The sequence below is a fragment of the Venturia canescens genome, chromosome 7 (genome assembly GCF_019457755.1).
Source record: "Venturia canescens isolate UGA chromosome 7, ASM1945775v1, whole genome shotgun sequence".
NCBI classification, from domain to species: domain Eukaryota; kingdom Metazoa; phylum Arthropoda; class Insecta; order Hymenoptera; family Ichneumonidae; genus Venturia; species Venturia canescens.
In genome coordinates, this window is record NC_057427.1 from 2,820,162 (window position 1) to 2,844,184 (window position 24,023).

Genomic DNA, 24,023 nt, shown 5'->3' on the forward strand with positions numbered 1-24,023 from the left:
TCTCTCGCGTTTCAATTGAATCTCAAACTTTCAACTAATATGGTGAATAGTGATGCTCATTTGAACTGTAACTTTATTCCGTTAAAATTGAAGGGAGAAAAAAGTACAATTTCGTTTATTCTTTTTTGTTTCGTTTTTAACATCACATTTCGAAAGATTAATATTAAAATGATATTACTTAAAAAGTATCATTATGCATTACAAATTATTTATAATTATTAATACTAATAGTGTACAACCATATGTCTGTCGAGGGACAGGATATCGTTCGTGATGTGGATAGTGTTATTTCATTTTTTGTTTCTTCTGCTGTGTTTTTTTGCTTTCATTTATTTCTTTATTAGGCTCTTCGCTGTTCCGTAATATTGTTCGTTTCTCAAGCTTTCACCGTTCACACATTTTCAATCACTCATCCATTCTTACTCTCTTATCTCCTTCTCGCTCGGGTTTCAGTGACTCATTCTCTCCGCTCGTGTACGATCATCGCGAAAAAACAAAGACGAGACAAAATTAAAAAAACGCCGCCACCCCGTGAGAATGGCGGTCGATGGTAATTTTCATTTCTTTTTTAATTTTTATTAATTCCTTCTTTTCTTTTGTAACTTCAAACGTGACGTACGACTCGAGCTATCGAACCGGATACAATGCGTGAGTGTGTGGGATTCGTCACTGATCAATTTTAAGCGCAGTATATTACATAATTGTTGTTTCTTTTGTTTATCGACTTATATTAAATCCCTCTCCCTCCCCCCCTTTGCCACTTAATCGTGCCAAGATGCCTACTTATTACACTTATACGTGAACTTCCTAGTTTTATTTTCTTCCCGTTTCTTATTTTCTTCTCGAATCTTCAATCATCCTCCTCCTTATTCGTCTTTAATTTTTTTAATTTTTACCACTTTTGCACGCACGAGTCTTAATTAAACCGACGCATTACGCGCTCTCGCGATCTCGTTGAATCATGAATTCAAAAGCTCTAGCATTTATCATCGTGATTCTTCTGAACAAAATAAACTCTGACATATTCGGATAGCGATAGCGTCGTAAATCGATTATTGGTTAAATTACATTCTCGATCGGTTACATTATAGTATATACATACACGCGTGAGTATGGGCTCTTAGTAATCCGACTGAATATTCTCTTCTTGAAGAGCAGAGAAGAGGCGGGTGATTTTCTGGTTTTTGTTTTCTTGAATCATTTTGCCACATCGATTCCACGGCTGTGATTTTTATTCTATGCCTTCCATTTCACTCATGTCAATTCATAGTTTCGTATCTTTTTACGTATGTTATCCGACACGCCCGAGAATCCGGACACACGTAACAATGAACAGGACTGGACTTCTTATTTTCTTTTTTTCTCTCCTTGAATCTCCTTATTGAGTTTCCCGAACTTTCGTCGCCTTGACGATGGACCTTCACGCGTTGGAATAATAATAGCCACTTAGCGCGTGCTTATGCAAAACCGAAGCCCTCGCTGCACTCGTGAATTGCCTTAAGTAAGTTGCTACGCAGCTTGTCGTAAGTCTCGTAAACTGGCAAATCAAGCTGATTGAAACTGAAAGGCGATTTATTATTCTAAATTAATAACACAAGAAAAATCATTTTTTCTTACATCTTCATGTATGAATTATTAATAGAAATGGAATTTCCAGAAGATTTTTAGGATGTAAAATACTAATACAAACCACGTATGTGCCGAAGGTAACCGATCCGTCGACCTGTCGTCCCGATGAATTTGGAATTTCTGAACACCGTTCATACCCTCTAACGCTCCAAATCCTTGCAGCGGTACTTTTGACGTGCCGGTTACGAATTGCAAAAATTTCGCACGATCAGCTTGGTCAAAACCACGGAGGGCTCGCCAAAACCATTGAATCTGTTAAGCAAATGAAAATCGAACGTGTTCACCCAATAGAAACAAACTGAAATTGTCAAATTTATAAAACAATCGATTTACTGAGACTCTTACCTGCAACGACGTCGGACTGTATTTATGATATTCCGTGTTGGTTCTAAGATCTTCAATGTCGACGTTTGGTAATCCACTTATTAAGAGTTCGAGCTCTTGCTCATTGAATATCGAAATCAGTCGTTTCGGAATAATGTCGTAGAAACCATCCAAAAATGCGTTAAGCCTGAAGAAGTAAACAATTTTCACGTTACAGATACACTGCATCGAAAAACCAAAAAAATTCTTCAAAAGACGGTTCAGTTGCAGGAACAACGAAAATATGGAGATAAAGATCCGAAAACACAATCACAATAAAAATAAACTTACTGTTTCCGAATAGCTCCGGTCATTTTCATTTGACATACAAGCCGGATATATTCAAGTTTGGTCTCTTCCGTAACGACAATATTGCGTCCATTTGGTATCAAATCTCTCACATCGTTCACACCGAATTCATTGACCTGTGATTACATCGGACAAACAATTAATTTCCATAAACTAAATGAACAACAATAAGTGACAAAAAAAAGTGTGAAAATGTACCTCCGCCGAAAATGTAAGCTCGTAACCAAGCTCGTAAATATTGTGCTCAGTCAGGTAAACGAGGCCTTTGTAGAAACTATAGTCTTCGCTCTCCATATCCGTGTGCTTTACAAGTATCCCGAGAATGTGCTTGTAGAAACTTCTCGTGAAGTAGCATTCCAGTAGTTTGTTGTCATAAATCGCTTTCGCTATTTTGTTTCGAAAATTGTTTAAATTGAAAAACAGTGTTGTGAATGGAAACTGCTAATAATTTTAACGCGTGAATTTGGCTTGTGATAGAGCTTAGAAAAAAAAAATTCACTCGTTTTTACTCACCAATAACACGACCGACGAATTTATAATAGCACAAATGATTGGGATTGCAATGCGACGACGAATTGATCATGTACGTAACGCGATCGCCGGGACTAACAGTGAAAAGGGCGTACATGGGATTGAAAATTTCCCTCGAAATGATGACGTACCACTCTCTGAGAAGACCTCCGGCATCCTGTCCTTCCTCACCTTTAAACGATAAAACAGTCGTTAGTTGAAGACTCGCTGATAAGTTAAACAAATAATTTCATTTTTATACCTTCGAACACAATGTAAAATCGGTTTTTCCAATCGTCTGCGTTTCTACGATGAAGTTCCCTGAACGAATCCTCAAAAACGTGACTTCTACGCACGTGAACGGCGAGCTCTTCGCGTCGTATTCCCTCGTCCATTCGCTCAAGCTCGGTTCTGAAGTAACGTCTCTTAACGTCGAAGTCCAAGACTCTCGTATGATCGACGAGAACGGAAAATGGTCCGTCGGCAAGATGAGTCGTGGTTTGACGAAGTATTTGATTCAAAACCGTTCGGTGGGTTTCTGTGAGATTTTGTTTTTTTTTTAACAAATATTGATAATAATTAGTTTTAACTCTCTTTATAGGGAAAAAATGAGATTCTACAGCTGAAAAATGGGAGCAAGATCGATTATAATTGGAAAAATAGTAAATTACCTGCAAACTTGAGGAACTTTAATTGATCGGACGGTAAGGCCTTCTGAGGTGTGGGTGTAATGTCCCAAGATGTATTACTGGCGGCTTCAGGTTGCGAGGTACCTTCGCTGTCGGAATAAATGGGGGAGACTGGTGCCATTTCAGGGGCAACTTCGCGAGTTTCGGCGTTGCCCTCGTTGTTGCGTTCTCGGGATGCTGTACTCGAGGAAGAATGTACAAGGAAGAAAGCTTCGACAGCAGGTTGCAGAACGAGGACGGCATGATGATCGGGTGTATGCTCCAATTCCAGTAAACAAGCGCTTAATGTTTCCCATAGGTTGTCTAGCACGAGGCTTTCGCTAAGAAGCGGAAGTATCGGGGTTTCCTCGTCTAAAAATTGGATGAGTATTGATTAATATGAATTATTTTCGACCAAATGGAAAAACTGTTAGTTTTTGATTTACCACTTCGTGAAAATGATCCTTCGGAGGATTCGGTCTGGGCGGTTGTCGCTTGAGCCGTGTCCATCGCTAGGTTATCAGCCGTCGTGCTTTCTGTGACAGCTTCTATCAAATGATTCGATCAATTTCTTTCACTATTTCACCATTTTTTCTTGGGTCGAATATAGAGTTATATACTCACGTGTTTTTCGAGGTTGGCTAGGTACCGCAGTTTCCATTGCAGTTCCCGTAGGTAGTGGAGGTATCGTCGTAGTTGTTGTTGTCGTTGTGGTGGTTGTCGTTGTCGGCGTGGATGTGGAAAATATTGACGCCGCTAATATCGCGTCTGTGACCGCTTCGGTTTTCTTCTTGTTTGCTAAACGCACTGCCTCTCTTATTTGTACAATGACTTTAAGTATCCGTAAGAAGAACGCCTGACTAGATGTCTTGCTGACAAGTGCACTCATCGATGGTAGCTGGAGATCAGTGCCAGCTTTTATTTTGCTGGGCGCAGTCACAATTACACTATCGTGTGTAAACCTACAATTGGAAAACAAGTAAAAATAATGTAAAACGAATATTTTAGAAGTAAAGAAAAACACTAAGAAAATATTGTGAACTAAGAATATAAAATTCACCGGTCGAGAAGAATTCCTCGTGCGGATCCGCCTGCGCTTGTAGAGGGTTGTTCCTCCAACGAATTTCTTCGACGCAATTCGCGATTCAACACTTTCAGTTCCATCATCAAATCATTAATATGTTCGCAAACCATATTAGCGAGTTCCATTGCTCCCTCAAGTAAAAGTTTGAGTATCAATTGTCGAGTTGGATCGGGACAGTGTGAAAGATTAAGAAGAAGAGCGGTGGCGTCTTCAAGGCCTTCTTCGGAGCAGCTCTTACTAGTGAGAACTTGAACGGCAAGACGAAGATGGCCTTCTGGTGCTGCGACGCTTTGTTCTTTGCTGGGTTCGGTTTTCTTGTTTTTCGTACTATCCTGACGTCTAAATGAATTAACTTCGGTAAGGCCGATCGAGATTAAAGACAAGAGACGCAAAAGTTTGTCGGTCAATTGGCTGCTTCGTCTCACAACGGACCAATTGAGCATCGAGATTAATTGACCCAAAGCGGAAGCTTCGAACGAGGTCAATCCTTGCTCAGGCTCGATTCCCAAGATCGAATTCGAGTGAGTTCTTGTAACGGATTTGCCTTTTTTCGAGGCGCAAGAATCAAGCTTCAACAACATATCCCAGAAATCCGGTAAGTCGCTTTTGCCCGATTTCGTCATTGATTTTGGTTTCGCTCCGCTTCCTTCTTCTTTGCTCGCACCGCTAGCATCTTTGTCCTTATTCTTGTCGTCGTTGTCTTTCGATTTTGTTGGAACGAAATAGCCCGGGAAACTCTTAGCAAGGGATATCAAAAGCTCCAGAGTATGTCTGCAAACTGTTGGAGCAGCTTGTGGATGTATAGCTATGACGTTGCCCTGACGGTCGGACTTTTTGCCACTGTGCCTCACTACGTGGAAAACATTCGCCCTACAGCCAAGTGCCGCGTCTATGCTTATGTTCAACCACGATTGCAAATTGTTTCGTGATTCCGTTAACTTTGGAGAGCTGCGAGAGAACATAAGGTAATCAAATTAATTACACTGATCAACAAAGTTTGTAAGTCAATTTCTTGTTTAACACAAAGATTAAAGTTTCAAGGATCGAATTTCTGAACGTTGAATTTGAAAACAAACTTTTGCGAACTTACCAATATTCGATCGCAGGATGTAATCCTTTCCTCTTGAATTTTCCAGCAAAGTCCGCCATAATATCTTTGTTTTCGTCATTGCTTCTTTCCATGATATTTAAAAGAGCTTTGACGACCCATTCCCTCGTGCTGCCGTGATAGCAAAGATTTCTAATGACTCGATGAAGCCTGAGGGTGTTGATTTTGGGTTCGTCAACGAATAGAAGAACGAGAAGGCAGGCCATTGACTCGTGATCGAGTAGTTGTCTGCCGCGTAATCTTAAGCCGGCGCTTTGATGAGAAATGCTAGTTTCACCACGTGTATTCCAAGACTGCCATTGGGCTCTTTGCGGTACGGAGTGGATGGAATAACGAGTGCCACCGCGTCCTCTACCAGAAGTTCTGAGAATACTCGAAAGGGCGGTGTTTCCTTGACTGACATGATTCAAGAATCTTTCTTGCATCATGTGTCGATTACGAGCTTCCCACTCACGACGTAAATTTTGAGCTTCTTGAGCGAGATCGGGGGGTAAAACGGAAATTTGTGATTCTTCCATATCAGCGAGAATAGCTTGTCTGAGGGAGGGTTGTAGGTTTTGGAAGAAGGCGGCAGCATCGACGGGATCTTCGGGATTGGCAGACGCGGCAGCGTGACGTTGTTGCTCGAGGCGCTGCTGCGCAAGAACTTCTTCTTGTATCGCGGGTGGCAAAGCAGCGAGGAATTCAGGATTGACCTCGACGGGACCAGTGACCTCTTCGACGACGGTTGGTTGTGTGCGTTGACGTATTCTCTGGAGTCTGAGATGTTCAGCGATTACTTCGTCGCGCATTTCTTCTGGTAGAGCCGCCAGGAAGGACGGATCAACGCCATCAGGCAATTGTAATTCTTGACTACCGCTGGTCTGTTGAGGTTGCTGTTGGGAGCTTTGTGAACTCGCCTGTGAACCGGAACTCGGTGTAACAGTGAATTGTGTCGATTGTTCCGAAATTGTTGGAGCCTCCTCGAGAATCGTATCGTTACTCTCGGACGTGGACGAAGTTGGATCTTGGCTGACCACGACGTTAGCATTTCTCTCGCGTCTCGTGTGTTCTAATGCGATAAGCCTTTGCACCCAAGCATGCGGATCTCTTGACTCGTTAGCGGCTGCTTCCTCCTCCACTGGCGGGACAAAATCACTCAACAAAGGCACCGGCAATGGACTCGAAGTCTCGTTCCTATTCTCCAATCTCACAACGTTCGGCACATCTGCCTCGCGATTCGACGTTAAACGACGCAGCCTCATCGCTTCCTCGGCACTCGGGTGTAACACAGAGTCAATTATACTCTCGGCCAGCTCGAGCGTCGCGTTACGGTTCGCCAGACGCGGATCTCTCACCTCAAGAGGCTGCTCTTGAGGCGGCGGAGGAGGAGGCGGAGGAGGTGGAGGCGGCGGAGGCGTAGGCGTTCTTTCCTCATCATCTTGCACCGTCACTTCCATCTCGCCAGTTACTTCTTTTTATAAAAAAACAAACCAAATATTAGAAAGCACTGCGATTCATATGATCCTCAAAGGAAATATATTTGATTATCCATGAATTTTAACTAGCTCATACTTTTTTTTACACATTGACACATCCAATTTCGATATTTAAAACTACGAACTATCATCAATTTTTCGAATTACTCCGTTAACCTTTTGCAAATTCAAATTATTATTCTCTGTAATACAGAGCATGCAATCATAATTCAATAAAAAAAGATGCTCTTCAATATTACCAATGATGTTGTCGTCTCGGTTGTTTTCAACTCGGACCGTTTCAAAAGCAGCCTCGACTGCAGCTATGAATCTTCTGGTATTATCGGGCCTTTGTATAATGTAACCGGATGGCCGTTGTTGCTGTTCAGTTGGTATGAGGATTGATGTTCCCGCTAAAGAAAAAAAGAGAAAAATGTTGTGAAAAATCATCATTATTTAGACTGACAAAGTGCAGGATGGTTTATAAAAATGAAACGCACATTCACCATTTTTCGATGCTTCCTTCGTTTCCTTCGTGTCTTTTTCAGCTTCCTTTTCCGCGCCATGTTGTTTTTTACGTTTCTCCTTTCGTTCCGCGAGTTCTGCATTTCTTCGCTTTTCAAGACCCGGTACGAGTTTGTGAACGACACCGACGCAACAATCTGGCTGAGAATCTCCATCGAGAAGCTTGCTCTCCTCGATCCACCAATGCAAAGCTGTTGGTATGTTGTTGAGGGTCGCTGCGAGACTCGGACCGAACAAATAACCCGACTGGTCCTGACCAATTATTAATCAAGTTTAAAATATTTTTTTTTGTTTTATTTTAAATTTCTCTTACAATTATTATAAAGGCTTTCGTAACTCACCACAAGATCAATTTGCTCCTCCTCTTGATTTCCAAGAATACCGAGAGTGCTGTCCATCACGACGACCCGGGTATCGCGGAAAGTTGAAGCCAATACTTGACTTGCTGCCAATGGTAAAGTTTGAGCGGCTGGTACTAGGAGCCTGCGGAAAAATCTTATTGATTTTCAAAACTGGATGAATTAAAATAAAATTCAGCACGAAATTGGGGATAATTATCAACTAGAAATAAAGAATACATAGAGATCAATTAAACATGTAAATTCAAGATAATAAAACATTTAATCTCATAAAATACTTGTTTTTCGATAGAAATATAACGTACCTTTGTAAAATAACTGGTGGATTTGGACTTCGTGGATTTTGCCATTGAAGATATTGGTATCTGCGATTCCGTAGCTGTCGCGGAGCGCGCGCGTTGGCAGTATCGAGACTGCTTTGAGCCATCAGAAGTGGATGAGAGCCGATACCTGAAATTTGATACATTCGTGAAAACAACGTAAATGGAAAAACCGAAATTCGAATAAATATAAGGAGAAAAAGTGGACGAGTGTTTACCGTTGCTCTCAGTGACCGGTACGTCTTCGAAAAGCCCCAGTGGGAGAGGAAAGCTCGTGCTCCAGGAGTGACTCGGCCTCGTTGATGCTGGATTTGCGGCATTATTATCGGGATTGTCATAATTGTGATGAATCATTACGACGTTGCCACTGTCTCTTTCGTTTGACGGCAACATACGGAAAACTCCTTCGCCAACATCATCATATAAATCTCCACCCTCGTCTTCATAATTCGAAGAGCCTTCCTCGTCCTCATCTTCTTCCTCCTCGTTCTCTTCGCCTGTTAAATAGCATCAACAGTTTTCGCGATCAATTACGAATTCCTATTCTCATATTATCAATCTTTTTTACTCAACAGATAAATTAACAACTCACCGTCATCCTCTTCCTCCTCTTCCTCATCCTCATCGTCGTGAACCTCGTCTTCATTATCCTCAGAGGGATCACCGTCAGAGTCCGAGTCCGAACTCATCAAATCCTCCTGTGTAATGACGAGAGAAAAAAGTTGAGTCTACCATTAAGAAAATGAATATACTTATTGATCTAAAAGTAGGTTTAACGTCTCGTAACTCTTACGGTTGGGTCGCGAGTTGGATCAAAATCGTCCTGGCCATCTCTCATGGCCAGGCTCTCATCGTCGATGTCCATTGGTCTATGAGATCTCGATTGCGGCTCTTCCGTCACGGCCGAGCCGTCTCTGGGGAATAAAACACTGCTGGATTATCAACACTGAGACTTTATCTGAAGATTGGCTTAAACTATTTTTTTTAAATCGTGCGCAAGTTCACCAGTGATTGTGATCAAAATGTTTGTTTTTTAATTTTTAGGCATGCGATCTTCACTGGTGTTTTCATATAAAGATCGAATTAGCGTAATTACCTCTCGAGAAGTTGGTCCATAATATCTTCAAGTGCAGCTTCGTCGCCTTCCTCGTGGACTTGACTCTCCGAAGTTGGTTCGAGACTCTCGGCATTGAGGGATATATCGTGCTCGGTATTTTCAGCATCCTCGTTAGCCTCTTCACCGACGGCATGAGTGGCGTCCGAAGTGGTGGTTCCGGTCTGATCACCGATCGGTTCTTCCTGAACCATGCGAATTTTTGGTTTGGGTAATTTGTTGTTGACCGCACCGGGCATAGGCTGATTGATTATGCGAGAGAGCGTCTCCAGAGGTTTTAACGCAGCATTTATCGTGCCGGCCATATTGGGACTCGAAAGATCAAGGCTGTGTGGTATTTTGGCCAAGTCCGTGATGATGCCTTTTCTCAGCATTATTCTTACGATGTAATTAACGTTGTTGTACTGATGAACCTTGAGCGGAGTACGCAATTGTGTCTGCGAAGTTGGTGGACAACTATCGATCATGGTTGATATGAGACCAATGAGTAATTGCAATTGAGCGTGTTTTTCAGAGCACTCGGGAAGTCCGAGAGTCCTGGTAAGTGCAGCTTTGACCTCGGTAACGAGAATGGTTTGAGCCTCGGGTGAATGGTTGCACGAGGCGATAGCGGCAATCACCATTCTCGCCATACTGCTGCATTGCCGATCGCCAGAATTCTCCGGCAAAACCGGCAGTAGTTTGTCAAGTAAAAATCCGAGAGCGGTAACACTTTCGGGCACCATCTCGCTCTGTCCGGCTCGGTACGAATGTTCGGCAATTAAGTTAGCCACGGCGCCGTAAGATCTCACGGATTCGGCGAGCATTTTCAAAATCGCTGATTTCGGCAAAAGTGGTTTTTTCGCTTCTTCGGGCTCGATTTTGCCGTTGTTCACGTAATCGGGATAAATTTTCATCGGCGTTAGCTGATCGTCATCGTCGAGGGGTCCGTTTGTCGAGGTTGCGCTGTTTCTTACAATGTCGCGTCTCGAATTGCTGCTGCTTGTACTCGCGGTAGCACCGATGCTCGAAGCGGTTTGGGAATTTATTTTTTTCTCGGGACTTCCAGTCGGTGTGCCTGAAGCGACAGTGTTTTCCTCCGGAAATACGGGTACGGGTTTAATAAGAGCGTTCAATAAATCGTGAATAACGTTTATCGAGGTTTCTTCGACCATTGGCATCGCCGAAGAATGATTAGAAGGCAATGCCTTGACAACGAGGCTGTTGTCGACCTCGTCGCGCTTCAGAACTCCCACATCTACTCGCAAAATGCTCTCGCAAACATCGCGGTAGAGTTCGGGATCGCGGCAAACAGCACTGCTTATTTGTCGGGTCATAAATAGTATTTCCTTGTAAGCCGGTGGTATAATGATTTGCGTACGAGAGCGTACTACTTTTTCCATAGCCAAACGAAGAGTTCTCTCCTCCTCGATCGTGTGCCGTATCAAAAGGGTACTCAGACTGACGCATCCGATGAAACTGCTGGCTTGGGTCATGTCGAGCAACAATTGTACACCACCTTCGCGCGCAAACACAGCCGCGTTTTTATAGTCTCGCGTCAGACGAAGGCAAACTTTCATAAGAGCGTGAAGAGCGTCCCGGTCTACGGGTATAGCGAGTAATTTGACGCACGCACGGACTATACTCGGCGCTATGCTGGGATCGAGTCCTTGAACGACGGTATTGCGTTTTTCCTCGGTAGGGCTCTCCTCCGTGTCCATGTTAGAGTCCGAACCTGAGCTGGCGTCCTCGTTGCTCGTAGAGTTGAATTTGAAGCCCATTGTGATCGGTCGTCTGTTATCGGTGTCCTCGTTGAGTTGAGTCATGCACGAGAAACTGATGAGATAACGTCGCCTCGAACAAATAATTCTTACGGTTGGTTCACCAGCCCAATAAGCCTCGTTTATCAATCGATTATTCATGGGCGAATAGGGCGTCCATTTTCCTGTAGAAAGATCGAACCACTTCCATACGCGATTGGTCACTTTGTGCATTATTTGTTTTCTCTGTGTGAGAACCGCAACTTTTTCCAAACGATCGATAAGAAGGAGAAGAGGTGCGAGCCATTTTGGTGTTTTCGTTGTGGTAGAATTTTCTTTGCCAGCTTCCTTCGTGATTTTTTGTTTGTTGCTCGTGAGAGGGCCTTCGCTGACGACCAAGAGACGCACGAGTTTGTCTAGGGTCGAACAATCCTCGACGATCTGAGCACACGGGACTCTCATTTCTTGGAAAGTACCTTCGAAGAAGAGAGTATAAAGATATATGCGACCGGCGACCTTGTTCGCTTCTTCACACTCGACGAGACGAGAACCAGCCGTTTCGTCTTGGGTCTCAGCTATGCCGATCAAATGATCGACCAAATCACCAATTTCGCGGATCAATTGACGCAACATATTATCCCTCCATTCGTCACCGTTTCTCTTGGCAATGGTCACAAGAAGATCGCAAATACGATAAACGGTGTCGGGCATAAGATCCAAAAGGTTGAGACATTGTTCGAGTGCACTGTGCGTGAAATCGTCAATAGTTTTTGTAATGGTGACTTCTTTTACCGGTTCTTCGGGGGCTGTCGATTTTTTAGGGTCGTCATCACCCAAGGACATGGCGATCGCGTGCATTATTTGGTCGTCGTCGACCATCTCGAGATCCATTATCAGACCCTGGGCATTCGCGTCTCCCGAGGGGGCCTCGGACCTGCGCAAAGTCGCGGGGTTTGAGAGGAGATAATCGGTAGCTTGTTCAACGGTCAGAGTGTGCAGAAGTGCTTCGATACAATGAGCTCGGCTGAAACCCATGTCCATCAGTTGCCGCAAATGTTCTGGGTTTACTTCGGGATCGGATTCCTCGCGACGTTCGGTCGTTGCTGCGGGAGTTCCCGTTCTGGTTGAGGCGGTCGCGCTGCTGCTCGTCGCTGTTCCCGATGTCCCCGAAATCTCATCGCCTTCTTCCTCCTCCGTGCGTTCTTTGATGATTTTCTCGCCTCGGAGTATGTGACGCAGGATCGACAGTATGGATTCGGTCATACGAGCACCATAATTTTTCAATGGTTTCTTCCCCCACATCAGCATCACAGCCTCGAAAGCTTTTTTGTGTATGTCCGTGAGATATTTGATAGGATCGAAAGATCGATACGCGTTGTAGACACCCGTGCACTTGGGAAGTCCAACATGCGGCGAGTCCAAAATTGCTTTCGGATTGACCATTTTCTCGAGAAGCATGAGCCAAGCGTCAAGAAATTCGCCTGTACCGTCCGGAAGGTTAGGATGTTCAAGTCCCTCCGTTAATGCGAATTGTCCTCCACCTGAAAGGGCCCAACGAAAGGTCGCGAAAAAAGCGTTCCTTCCACCGAGTTGCACGAATTTCTGGAGCATCAGATGATAGGGATGGCGTTTTTCATCAAACAACATGGGCGACGTGAATCCCACTGAGCAGATGAGAAAAGTAAGCTTGAACTTTGGTATCGGTGAAGGTGGAAGTTTGTCCCAGGATAATCCACGAGTTAGAAGGATGTTAAGAGCGCAAGCGACGCCGCGCGCTGCTGAATTCGGGATTGTTGGCATCATTGGCGATTGTTGACCTCGGCGTTGCCTTATCGGTGAACCCATGCAGAGTTTGACCAGGAGGCCGAATAATTCGGCAAGTGCGCGTCCTAATCTCGAGGAGGCGCCGAGGAGAGGTTTTATGTACTTCAGTTGATGAGCGTTCGGTGTGTTTCTGTCTGAGGCAACAACGCTCTGTTTGTTCTCATCGATTTCCATGGAAATCGGTGGTGGATCGGTGGTAAGAGCTTCCATAGCTGTGGTCATACCGTTGCTGCCCATATCGCCAACGGCGACGACGTTACTCGGCCAAACGGGAGTTTCGGAGCTGGTTTCATTTCTCATTTCCGGTGGCAATAGTCTGTCCATGTCTTCTTTGCCAAAGTCACAACCAGCGGGTATGATATCGTCGCTACAGAGGGCGAGGAGCAAAGTGCTTTCCCATACGAGAGACATGTAGAGTTCGGAGAGTCCTTGAAGTACTGTGAGCCCGAGATCGGAACCCCAATGATTGATCGACAAATTTCGCATTTCGATTTGGCTCGTGCGACAAACATGAACGAACATGACGACGTAGCCGTGGGCAGCGTTCATAGCGTGTAAAAGAGGCGTGGCGGTATCGCTCGTGAAAGCTGTTTCAAGATTCGGCGCGGTTGCGAGCTCGTGCAAAAGCACTGAGCCTCCAGGTGATTCCATGTGATTGTGAAGAGGTTTCAGCAGATTGAGAACTTCGTTCAATTGAGAAAGTCCGGTTTTGAGGACGAGAGGCTCGTGCGCTAGGTTCAAAATACTTTTGCAAACGGAGGCAACTGCCTGAGCGGCTTGAGCGACCGGATAATCTACCGGTAAATTTGGTAAACCGAGGATAGACAGAAGAGGCACGAGACCTTTCTGGGCTACGAATTCTCTGCAATGATCTTCGGTCGTATTGTTGCTGAGAATAGCATCGAGAAATTTCATCACATTGTGAATGTAATCGACCAGGGCTATTGGAGTTTTTTCTCGAGGTTGAGGCGGCGGTCCCGGTTGAGCCGGAGACGGCGAAGGTTGATCCTCTCGCTGCGGGTGCGAACTCGTGCTCGCTTCTTCCTCATCCTCTTCCTCCTCGTCGCTGCTGCTTCCTCCACCTCCGCCTCTTCCTCCTCCCGTATCACCGACTCCGACACCTACTGATTGCCCCGACGATTGCCGACTATTCGCGCTGGTATTCGATGGCGAATTCTCCGATTTCCCGGCCGCTCGCCAGCACACGTAACGTGGATCGCACCCCAAAACGCACAGTTCTTCCAACAACTTTATTATCGCTCCTATCGCGTCTGACTTCAACGACGGCTGATGTCTCATCAATTCGTCCATCGCGTTACCTAAATTCGACGCTGTATCGCCCAAAGGATCCGCACTGCGTCGACGACGCATCGCTGACAGATAAACCGGCGATAAAAGCACGTTGAACACTCTCTCAAAGGGTCGTCGCTTCGAAAATGACTCGAGGCCACGAAGATTTAGACACAGGGCACTGAACACATTTGGCAATGATCCTAGCACTTCTCTCGTTGCAGGAACCTTCAAAGTAAACAAATTCCATTCATAATTGCGGATACCTTCTTTTACGAAGACTCTATCAGTTTTATTTTTCACTGAGGACCGATTTAAATGAATGTTGAAATAATCAAAATAATTTACTCACGTCTTTGACGAGAAGAGCATGAAGTACAACCTCCGTGAGCCCGTTATCCTGAAGAGAGGACAACAATGAGGGTTCTTGAAACACGTAAACGGTGACGACGTCCGTAGCAAGTAAAAACAATGAAGGTCCATAATATTCAGCGTTGCTGATTATGTGTTTCAACGAAGATGGTAAAGTCCCTTCCATTACGTGTCTGATGCTGTCTGAAAAGGCGGGATCTTGAATAGCTTTTTTCAAGAAATTCAGCATTGATTTGAGGAGAGCGGCTCGTTGAGGTAAGCAAGTTTTGCCGGAACGGGCTGCCGAAAAGTCCTGTTGTTGTTCGCTTTTCGGCTCAGGCTTCGAATTCGTGTTCTCATCCTCGGAAAACTCCATTGGATTGGAGGCCTCCTCGTGATCGGCGAATACTTCGTTTGACAAACGCGATGGACCCGGATCATCACCGGTTTCTCCAGTTTTCGTGTCCCTCAATGTCTGGGAGTTTTCTTGATTCGACGACATGGTCGGCTCGATCTCAAACGGTTGTTCTTTTTTACACACATTTATTTCCATGTCAAGACGGTTTACAAAACTTCCCAGACCACCGTGGGCTTGGAAACCTTGCATATCGATGTTCGTTATCAAATCTATTACTCGCACTGCTCGGGTCACGAACTGAAAATTCATAAAAATTTACAAGTAATGAAACATCCGGAATATCTTCCGAGTTTTATGTTCCTAGTGGAAACTTTTACGAACATTTCCGTTGTCCTCCAAAATTGATATGGCATAAAAAATTTGTTTCGTTGATTCTGAAAAATTGGTAGGATTTAATAAAACTACAACTAACCGTAATGTGTTCCAATTCGGTGCCCGGCCAATTGATCACTTTGAGAAGACTTTCCATCATGCCGCAACTGACCAAGGCTTCACCACCGGCCTCGTAACTCGCGAGATGATAAAGAAAACTGAACAGCGCCGTTGCTAACGGCAACGGGAAAGGTTGACCATCCGGTTGTGGTGAAGTCAGAGTCGTGATGCATGTACGAACGAGAACCGGTAAAAAACCGTGATAGGAACTCGCCCCGGTCACGTCGATTATCATGTTTAAACGAGAACCGGGTTTTCTGTAAAAAAAAAAATCATTAATCGATTTATTATTTTCAGGTACAAAATTCAACTCTATGTTATATATTAAACGATAAAAGACATGTAAAATGGTAAAGTAGTTTGGACACATTGATGAAAAGTCAATGGAGACGAAGTTTGAACTCACTTGGGGAAATGAGGATTGCGATCGAGATGAATTATACTGGTAAGTGTACGCAGTGCAGCAGCTCTTATTTCGACGAGATGTGGATAAGGAAGTTCGAGGAGTTCCACGAGTTCTTCGAGAAGACCAGCGTGAAGAAGGCTGTGAGCATTTTCTTGCAAAGCATTATTGTATACGAGAACTGAGAGAGCTTGCAGCCGAGCTTGTACGCATTGCAATCGTCTTCGATAGTCCGAAAAACTGTGAGCCAATCTTATGTGTGTTAAAAGTGCCATCTGTAAAAAATACAGAATATATTAATAACTACAATAACTAAATGAGTGTTCTTGATCAAAACCAAATATCCTCAATGAAAAATTATCGATGGGTTTGATGGAAGAAAAGTAAATTTGATCATCGATTTCCAATGAGTATGGGAAATTTTGAAAAAAAATATTGACCTGTCGATCGGGCGGAACGTTGTAAACTTTCAACAAATCATTCATTATCTGCGCTGGCGTTTTGCCAAGTTTATCGACGTTCTCGATGTGTATATAAGTCACGAGATTAGTTTGGCCCATTTTCTTGGTGCTTGAACCACTGATACTCGTGTTTGGCGTGGACGACGTTGTACACGTGTTACCCGTTGTCGTCGTCGTTGTTGTCGTAGAGCTCGCATTTCCTTCCGTCGGAGTTGCATTATTTTCCGCATAATATTCGAAGTGAAGGGTTGTTGCACTGGCTGGGAAACTCTGATACATACGATCTTTATAAATTTCAATTCATATATTTTCTTGCATTCTATTCAGTTTTTAAACATTTGAGTCGACTTTACCTTCTCTGGATGTTCTTTACAACAGTCTGCTAGACCAAAACCGTTTTCTTTACCACCCCAACTCTGTAGATATGAGAAAGAAAAATATTCGGTCATTTTAGACAATTTAATAATATTGCTTGAATAATTAGTGGTGTAAAGTGAAGTTATCTTTTAACAACCATAAAAAATAGTCAAGGTACTTGGAGCAATCTTCAAGTTGTTTTTATTCATTTATTCATTTGGTAACTACGAACCTCAGCCAAGTGATTCAGCCTGCTGAGCAGTGCTTGTCTTTTCTCATTGTTTAGACGCGATATAAAGTTGCTTCGTTTGCTGAACATGTACAGAAGATTTAAAACACCAAGAACAACGTGCATATCACAACTGGACAATAGTGTCACAAGGTGTTCCATGCTGTTGTACAAATGTCTAGAGAACGAGTGTTCGATAAGTAGAGATGTGAAATGAAGAACCCATAGAAGAAGTTCTTTGGCCTGGAAAAGGAAATGAAATTCAATAAACTGTTTTCAAAGTGATTTTGATCTAAATGATTTTCCGATATTTTGTAAAATTAATAAATTGAAGAAAAATATAAGTAAAAACCTCTCGATTTTGAGGCAGATCGCAAGCAAGTTCCCAAGGATTGTCAGGGCTTCTGGCGACAGATTCTTCGAGAATACTATCGCTTAGATCAAGAACGTCTATCCAGTGGAACAATTCGCATTTTCCGAAAGTCCAAGCGTCCAGCTGTTTCAATTCCTCCAGAAGTTCGCTGTGCGAGCAAGATCTGAGTTTGCTGATGAGCGCCTGGCATTCCGCAGGCTATCAAGTAAAAAACAAGGTTGTCCGGATGAGAAAATTAAACAAAGAGAAATAAAATAAAATAAAATTTGGTTGAGGTTAGTTTCTTACCGCATCGGAGGTGCATTTTTTTAATCTGCTTCTGTCGATCTTCATCCTGAAGGATTACTTCTTGTCAGAACACGAACTAAAAGTAACTGTAAGAGAAAAAAGAACACAAAAACGTGTTTTATAACCTAGCAGTTGAACTTGGTACAAATTTCAAAGAATCACCTTGGGATAATATAAAAAATGAATGAAAATATTTAAAAAACAACGTTTGAATCTACGTGAAAATTCCTAATTTAATAATGACCTTGAAATTCGTAATATTGAATTGCCAGCTTGGCACGACAATCGGCAAAATGGTCGAAAAAAAACGAACCGAATAAAATAATAAATACGATTGGAAGTGTAATCTTGAGTTGCGTCACGCTCGCGATTCACGATATACTCACGTACTTGTCTCAGCGTGTTCGTTTACCATCTCAAAAAAAAAAAATCACGACAAAGAGGCCGAGCTGAATTTTCAGACGGAGGGACGAAAAAAAAGTTCACAAGGAAAAAAAAGGACATGTAACCACGAAGTTTCAAAAGACAAAACGACTTTAAATTCGTTGATATTCTATTGGATCAAGTTGCATCGTCATGACTGGCCTCTCGCACACTACCAAGAGTTGCCTACTGCAATCCAGTTATAACCTATCAAACGCGCTTTCCGTGAAATTTTTCCTCGAGAATTTTTACAAGAGTCAACACAACAAAGAGGGCTTCGCGCGAGTCACGGACCTCGCGCAATAACGCTTATTTTTTTCTCTCTCCCTTTTCTCGCTTTCTCTCTTGGTCTATCTTCGTCTTTGTCAGTCTGTCTTTCACGATTTATCCTTGTCTCGTGCCCTCGCGAAGAGCACATCGAGACGCAATTTTTTTTCGCTCCCCCTCCCTCCCGTATCGCTCGAAAGATCGACGATCGGATTGTCAACTTTAGGTATGAAAAGGAAATAATAATTGAGGCTATTTTGCGGAAATGGCGGTTATAAAGGAGGGCACACGGGAGAAAACTTCGAACGAGAAACGTCTCGAGCGTTCGCAGAGAGAGAACGGCCGATAGAGCAAGAAAGAGAATGTGAGAAAGAGAGGGTGAAAGACAGAGATGAGTAGGAGGGAGAACAAGAAGAGAAAGAGGGAGGTTGGATGAAAAAAAGGAGATAGTTGGATGAGCCTCACGACGCTTTGCGCTCATTAAACTTCGCGATTTAGTTGACAAATAAATAACGAATGAGCACTTATGTTTCATTCCTACATCGCAATCCTTGGTACTGTTATAGCCCCTTTTTTTTTTATACATATGTAGTTTATTTTTCCTTCTCCTCCTTACCTAACGACTAAAGCACTGTCTCTTGGATCATCGACGTATTGCTTGATGCTCGTGATTTTATTAAGCCTCGTGTCGACAACGATCCCGATGCACTCGTCAGGATTTTTCGTGCCACTCGTAACGGGCATCGCGGCCGTACGAAACGGCGGCGTTAACGTGACAAAAAACGGTATTTCGACAAAACACACGAAAAAATTGACACAATTACAAAAAAAAATAACTTAGGAAAACAGGACGAAACGAGAATTCACGAGCGGTGGTGCTCTCTCGTGCAACCCACCGTTTTCACTTAACGGTCTCTGTCTCTGTGTGTCTCTCTCTCTTTCACTCTTACACACACTTACACATATACGGGCACATACGCACACAGACTCTCTGAATCTGTCTTTTTTTTTTTCCTCGAAGCGATGTTGTATATCAGCAAACACTAATTATCAACAATTTTTTTATATTTATAAAACCAACCAGTTGAATTACGATTTTTTGCGAACGGTTTTTAAATTGTTTGTTTTTTTTATTTTTATTTTCGAGCTCTGTTCGTTATTGCGAAAGATATATATGATAACACTGAACCGTACGCGCACTTCCTCCGTGTCATCCAGCGCCAATCTGACCGCCGATCGTCGCCATTTTAACCGTGATCCGGCCAGCCACTACTATTGCGATCACCACGCCACCATCACCACCAGCGACGGATTATTTTAGAACTTTTAAACGTTTTTTTTACCGCCAGAGAGCGCGAGAGCCTTCTTTTTTAGTGTTTTTTTTTCATGGAAAAACAACACCTTTCGAACAATTGTTGATTAGTATTTCAATATGAATAATAGTAGTGTGGCTAGAGACTAGAGACTCGAGATACTTTTGGTATATTCGATCCAATTCATTCGTGTTCATAAATTCTGTAGATGTACTGAATTTTCGAGGAAGATTCGACTATTCAGAATATTCTGGAATACTTTCGGATTGTTTAAAAAATACAGGAGTTCATACGCGTCAAAAGAGATACGGCGTCAAAGACTTGCAAAATGATAATATTCTTTATTCTTCATCAGTTTCAGCAACTGTTTTTTTAAATGTATTTTAATCCGATCGTAACGAAAATATATTTCGTTTTCAAGCTTGAAGTTTTATTTCTGATAAAAAACTCGAAAAGTTGCTATCTACACTGTTTTGACCATTTATAGGAAATTAAGATTTTCTATAAACTTTCTGAAAACTCACCACGGCTTGAAGACAACGCTACACAGCTTCAATTCATAAGTTTTCAAATAATCATGACGACATTCAAATGTCATTAAAATCCTGTATAATAAATATTTTATTCAAGTTTTACATTCGGGTGAAAATATATTTTATTGGTACACAAGATCGTTCATCCTCATTGTGTAAATGTTTTGTTTCCTTCTCATCGATAGTTCGAATTTAGTCCATAGGAGTGACATATGATATCAGCGAGGGATATCTCGTCTCCGAGGATATAACGATTTTTTTTATTTTTATTAATAGCATCTAATCTACCTTTATCAACTCCGTGCAAAATGCCATGAATACTATCCAGAAATGAGTCTACTTTACTCGCATAACTCGCACCTTTTTTTTCGTACGTCAACATTCCAGGAATTTTAGCTTCAAACAAACGATTCAAGTACCTCGCTATGTTTATTAAACCATGAATTTCACAATTTCCAGGCAATCTCGCGAGTGGATCAAGCCCCACGGATTTCCAGATAAAATCTATTTGTAATTCCGAATTCTCAACTCCCGTTTGAAATTCTTTGCAAAAATGTTCTAATTTTGAGCTCTTCTCGAACACCGAAGAATGAATGTAAACCTTCACATGTGGCTTTAGCTTGTCTCGTGCCAATCCAAGCAGCGATTCTAAACAATGCATTGGATACTTTGGATCGCAAAATATGACAATATTTTGTTTCCCTGACGGTTCGGTCAACTCTTTTATTGACTGTTGTAATTTTTTTCGTAAAGGAATTCTCGGACCGCTTCTGTAAATGAAAGAAAAACAATACAATCGCTAGCAGTTTAGTTTTTTGAAATAACGCATTCAAAAAACAATTATACAAAAGCTGAAAATTCTTAATTAAAAAAGGACTCATGTTTAAACGACCGTCAATTTAATTGCGTAAAAAATGGATGCGAAATTATTTTAGGCATAATCTAACTTTGGTTTAAGGGATTTTTTCAGAACCTTGTGATGCTTGCAAAAGTGCGACAAAAATTTGTACAGATTGATTGATCATTTTCGAAGTCTGATTTTTGTCTCCGTTCAGTAAAAATTATAAATACCTTATAGGATTGTAAACGATATTTACTTTTCGAGTCGACAGACGGGATTGTCATAGACCATTTGTAGATCAACTTTAGAACCAACCAGATCTCTTATATTGTTCAGGTTGTATTTGATCATCGTGGGCCTATAAAAATATCATTGTCGAATGAGAAAATATAGCACACGTCTAGACCGACAATGAAAGAAGATTTTTCGTTCACAGAGAAATTATTTACCGTTCCAAAGACAAACCCCAAGCAATAACATTGACGTTTTCCGGCAAACCCATTGGTAATAACATTTCCGGTCGGAACATTCCACTATTTCCGATTTCAATCCATTTTCCAAGTCCATTATGGAAACAAAAAATTTCCATGCTCGGCTCGGTGTAAGGATTGTAAGCTGGTTTGAATTCTAGCTGTTCGATACCAAGCTTTTTGAAAAATTCGTAAAGTGTGCCGATCAAATCTCCCAATGTCAAATTATAATCAGCGATTACACCCTCTACTTGATGAAATTCCGCAAGGTGCGTAGCGTCTAGAGTCTCGTTACGAAATACCCGATCTATACTGAAGTATCTCACAGGTTTGAATTCACCCTGCGAAAAAAACAGAAAATACTCTAAATTTAATGACTTGCTCGTTTTCAAGGGTATTTTACAAGTTCCTCGAGAAAAAAACTTACTTTCTGCATGAGCTTATAAAGCATTCGGGCGCTCACGGCCGTTGTGTGAGTTCGTAATAAATTTTTTTGGGCTTCTTCAATTTTCCAGTCGTATCTGTACCCCTGAGATCCATAGCCACCTTCGCTGTGGACTTTTTTCACCTTTTCCATGTATTCTTTGGGAAAATTGCCACTGGTTCTCGGCTCTGTATCCGAAAAAAAAATCCATCGTTAAAGTTGTGAGATAATTAAAACGCGAGAGGTAATTTATATTTTCTTCACAAATGAAATCTGTTAAAACATAATGAACGTACTGGAAATGAAGAAAGTGTCGTGTGCATCGCGAGCCGGATGTTGCTGAGGCTGGAAAAGAGCGTCAAAGTTCCAGAACGAGCTTTCCACAAAATTATTTGTTGGCATTTCTGCGAAGCTGCAAAATTAACAATATATAACATTGTTTTACGAACCTCAAAGATATCTACATAATTAAAAATTACCCCATCTCCAGGAAAATCTTCCTGAATTCCGCACGAACTTTTAACAATGGATGTAAATGTCCAACTTCAAGAGCAGTGCCCAGAGCATCAAAGTTATAGGGCTTGAATTTCTTTTCCTTCCATGCACCACTCACTAATAAATCTGCGGTCAAATCAGCCTCTTGTTTCTCGATTTTCGTACTGAAATTCGGTCCTTTCCTTACGATTGAACTTTTTATTACGCTGCAAGGGAAACTTGGATTAATACACAAGAGTCACTTTTTTCAATGCAACAACATAGGAACACAATTTTTGCCAAGTTAACTCGGGTTCTTATTTTACCCATTTTTTTCCAGATTTCAAAAATTTGTTCAGAATAGCCCAAATTTTAGTTGGCCCAATATTTAAAAATTTAAACGTACTAAGACCACAAAAATTCAGTGAAAAGGTTTGATTTGAAGTTTGATGTGATTCAATTGAAATTCATTGAGAATGAAAAAATGAAGTATTCTGTAGCAACAATTTGAGAAAGAATGTTCTGAATGAAATTACACTTCTTGCAGGAGTTTTCTCTTCTTATATTCAGCTTTGACGTTATCAGGAACATCATCGAGGTTCTTCAAGTGTATTTGAGTAGTATCCACAATGGACGGAATATTTTTATCGAGAAAAGGAGCACCATCTTTCTTAGAAAGTTTGACCCAACTGGCCTGAAGTGCTTTAGATAAACCGACTTTGGCATACGGCAATTTTTTCATGATTTCTGACTGCACGATACCGCCTTCAGGAATAGCATTGTAAAGCACAGCTTCATGACTTCCATTTTCAACAACGTGTTGGCCTTCTTCCGTTAGCTCCCATTTTCTCCCACTGGTTTGTTCAACAGTGATGACCTGAAGCATACAAGGGAGATAAAATTATCTGAAAACGATACGCAAAATTCTTAACGTGACATACGAATTTTTAGTGAAAGCTCTATGCGAAAACTCATTTCATCTTCTACAAAAACTCACATCTGGTAGAGTTTGTAGACTTTTGATAGCCCCGATGATTTTCTGATGATCATCGTCAATTTTTCCCACCAAATCTAACGAATTGGCCTCTCCGTGTTCCGCTACATATTCCAAAACTTGCTCTACTAATTTATTTGCCATTCTTAACTCTTAGTACATAATAACTCGAGAGAACAAATTTCCACTCCGAAATAATCGGAAGATTCTACAGAGACGTAAGATGAAAGTAATGTATCAATAAATATTGCAAGAATATTATTTTATCATATTCTTACGTGTGTAAGGTAAGAATAGAGCACAGCCGGCACGTTCCGAGTTTCGACAATATAATTACGGTTATATAGAGGAGGAGACGTTAATCATGTATGTACCTGATATAATTTACCACGTTTTTTAGACATATGACTGGGAATTTCAACGTTACGCCATCTCTTAGGGATTTTTATGAGTATCCACCATAGATCAATGTCACAGATAATACGTCACGTGACATTATTCAAACATTGGGCATTCACGTTAACAAATTTTGGTAAAGATTTGGCCAAGAATTGTTACGAAATGAGGGAGATATCTAATAATGCAATTACTAAAGTGAGAGGAAGGGAATGAGAAATCATTTTCATCAGTTTTCGTATATCTCACATTTTTATTTATTTTATACTTACTTCCA

General features: G+C 41.9%; 2 protein-coding genes across 10 annotated transcripts; both read right to left on the reverse strand.

The window, feature by feature from the left end:
* Positions 1-55: 55 nt before the first annotated feature.
* HUWE1 (HECT, UBA and WWE domain containing E3 ubiquitin protein ligase 1) lies at positions 56-19,530 on the reverse strand. Of its 8 annotated transcripts, none has more exons than XM_043425112.1 (29): positions 18,918-19,529; positions 17,612-17,697; positions 17,303-17,521; positions 16,954-17,193; positions 16,718-16,780; positions 16,344-16,634; positions 15,907-16,178; positions 15,481-15,757; positions 14,652-15,305; positions 9,429-14,527; positions 9,126-9,246; positions 8,925-9,030; positions 8,551-8,829; positions 8,318-8,462; positions 7,995-8,148; positions 7,629-7,905; positions 7,389-7,541; positions 5,654-7,124; positions 4,540-5,511; positions 4,104-4,441; positions 3,926-4,027; positions 3,483-3,851; positions 3,074-3,349; positions 2,815-3,003; positions 2,500-2,687; positions 2,284-2,417; positions 1,975-2,140; positions 1,691-1,881; positions 56-1,560 (listed from the first exon to the last, which is right to left on the reverse strand). In XM_043425112.1, exons 2-29 carry the CDS (start codon positions 17,654-17,656, stop codon positions 1,458-1,460), a joined length of 12,894 nt encoding a protein of 4,297 aa, XP_043281047.1. In that variant the 5' UTR covers positions 17,657-17,697; positions 18,918-19,529; the 3' UTR covers positions 56-1,457. The 8 variants fall into 8 exon arrangements, with proteins under 8 accessions (XP_043281047.1, XP_043281046.1, XP_043281043.1 ...); XM_043425111.1 differs by having other exon boundaries at positions 9,120-9,246; XM_043425108.1 differs by having other exon boundaries at positions 9,126-9,261.
* A 687-nt stretch (positions 19,531-20,217) lies between these two features.
* alpha-PheRS (phenylalanine--tRNA ligase alpha subunit) lies at positions 20,218-23,711 on the reverse strand. 2 transcript variants are annotated; one of them, XM_043425140.1, is made up of 8 exons: positions 23,354-23,710; positions 22,893-23,233; positions 22,362-22,583; positions 22,179-22,294; positions 21,886-22,070; positions 21,438-21,799; positions 21,245-21,346; positions 20,218-20,917 (listed from the first exon to the last, which is right to left on the reverse strand). In XM_043425140.1, exons 1-8 carry the CDS (start codon positions 23,492-23,494, stop codon positions 20,323-20,325), a joined length of 2,064 nt encoding a protein of 687 aa, XP_043281075.1. In that variant the 5' UTR covers positions 23,495-23,710; the 3' UTR covers positions 20,218-20,322. The 2 variants fall into 2 exon arrangements, with proteins under 2 accessions (XP_043281075.1, XP_043281076.1); XM_043425141.1 differs by having other exon boundaries at positions 20,776-20,917; positions 21,219-21,346; positions 23,354-23,711.
* Between the last annotated feature and the right edge of the window lie 312 nt (positions 23,712-24,023).

Coding starts and splice junctions, on each gene's coding strand:
- HUWE1 (XM_043425105.1), bottom strand. CDS start 17,656: ATGAAGATCGACAGAAGCAGATTAAAAAAATGCACCTCCGATGCG. Junction 9,031..9,119: donor CTCGCGACCCAACCGTAAGA/GTTACGAGACGT, acceptor GTCATTACACAG/GAGGATTTGATGAGTTCGGA. Junction 2,688..2,814: donor ATTCGTCGGTCGTGTTATTG/GTGAGTAAAAAC, acceptor GAAACAAAATAG/CGAAAGCGATTTATGACAAC.
- alpha-PheRS (XM_043425140.1), bottom strand. CDS start 23,494: ATGGCAAATAAATTAGTAGAGCAAGTTTTGGAATATGTAGCGGAACAC. Junction 23,234..23,353: donor GTCTACAAACTCTACCAGAT/GTGAGTTTTTGT, acceptor TGTATGCTTCAG/GTCATCACTGTTGAACAAAC. Junction 21,347..21,437: donor TGGGGTTTGTCTTTGGAACG/GTAAATAATTTC, acceptor ATATTTTTATAG/GCCCACGATGATCAAATACA.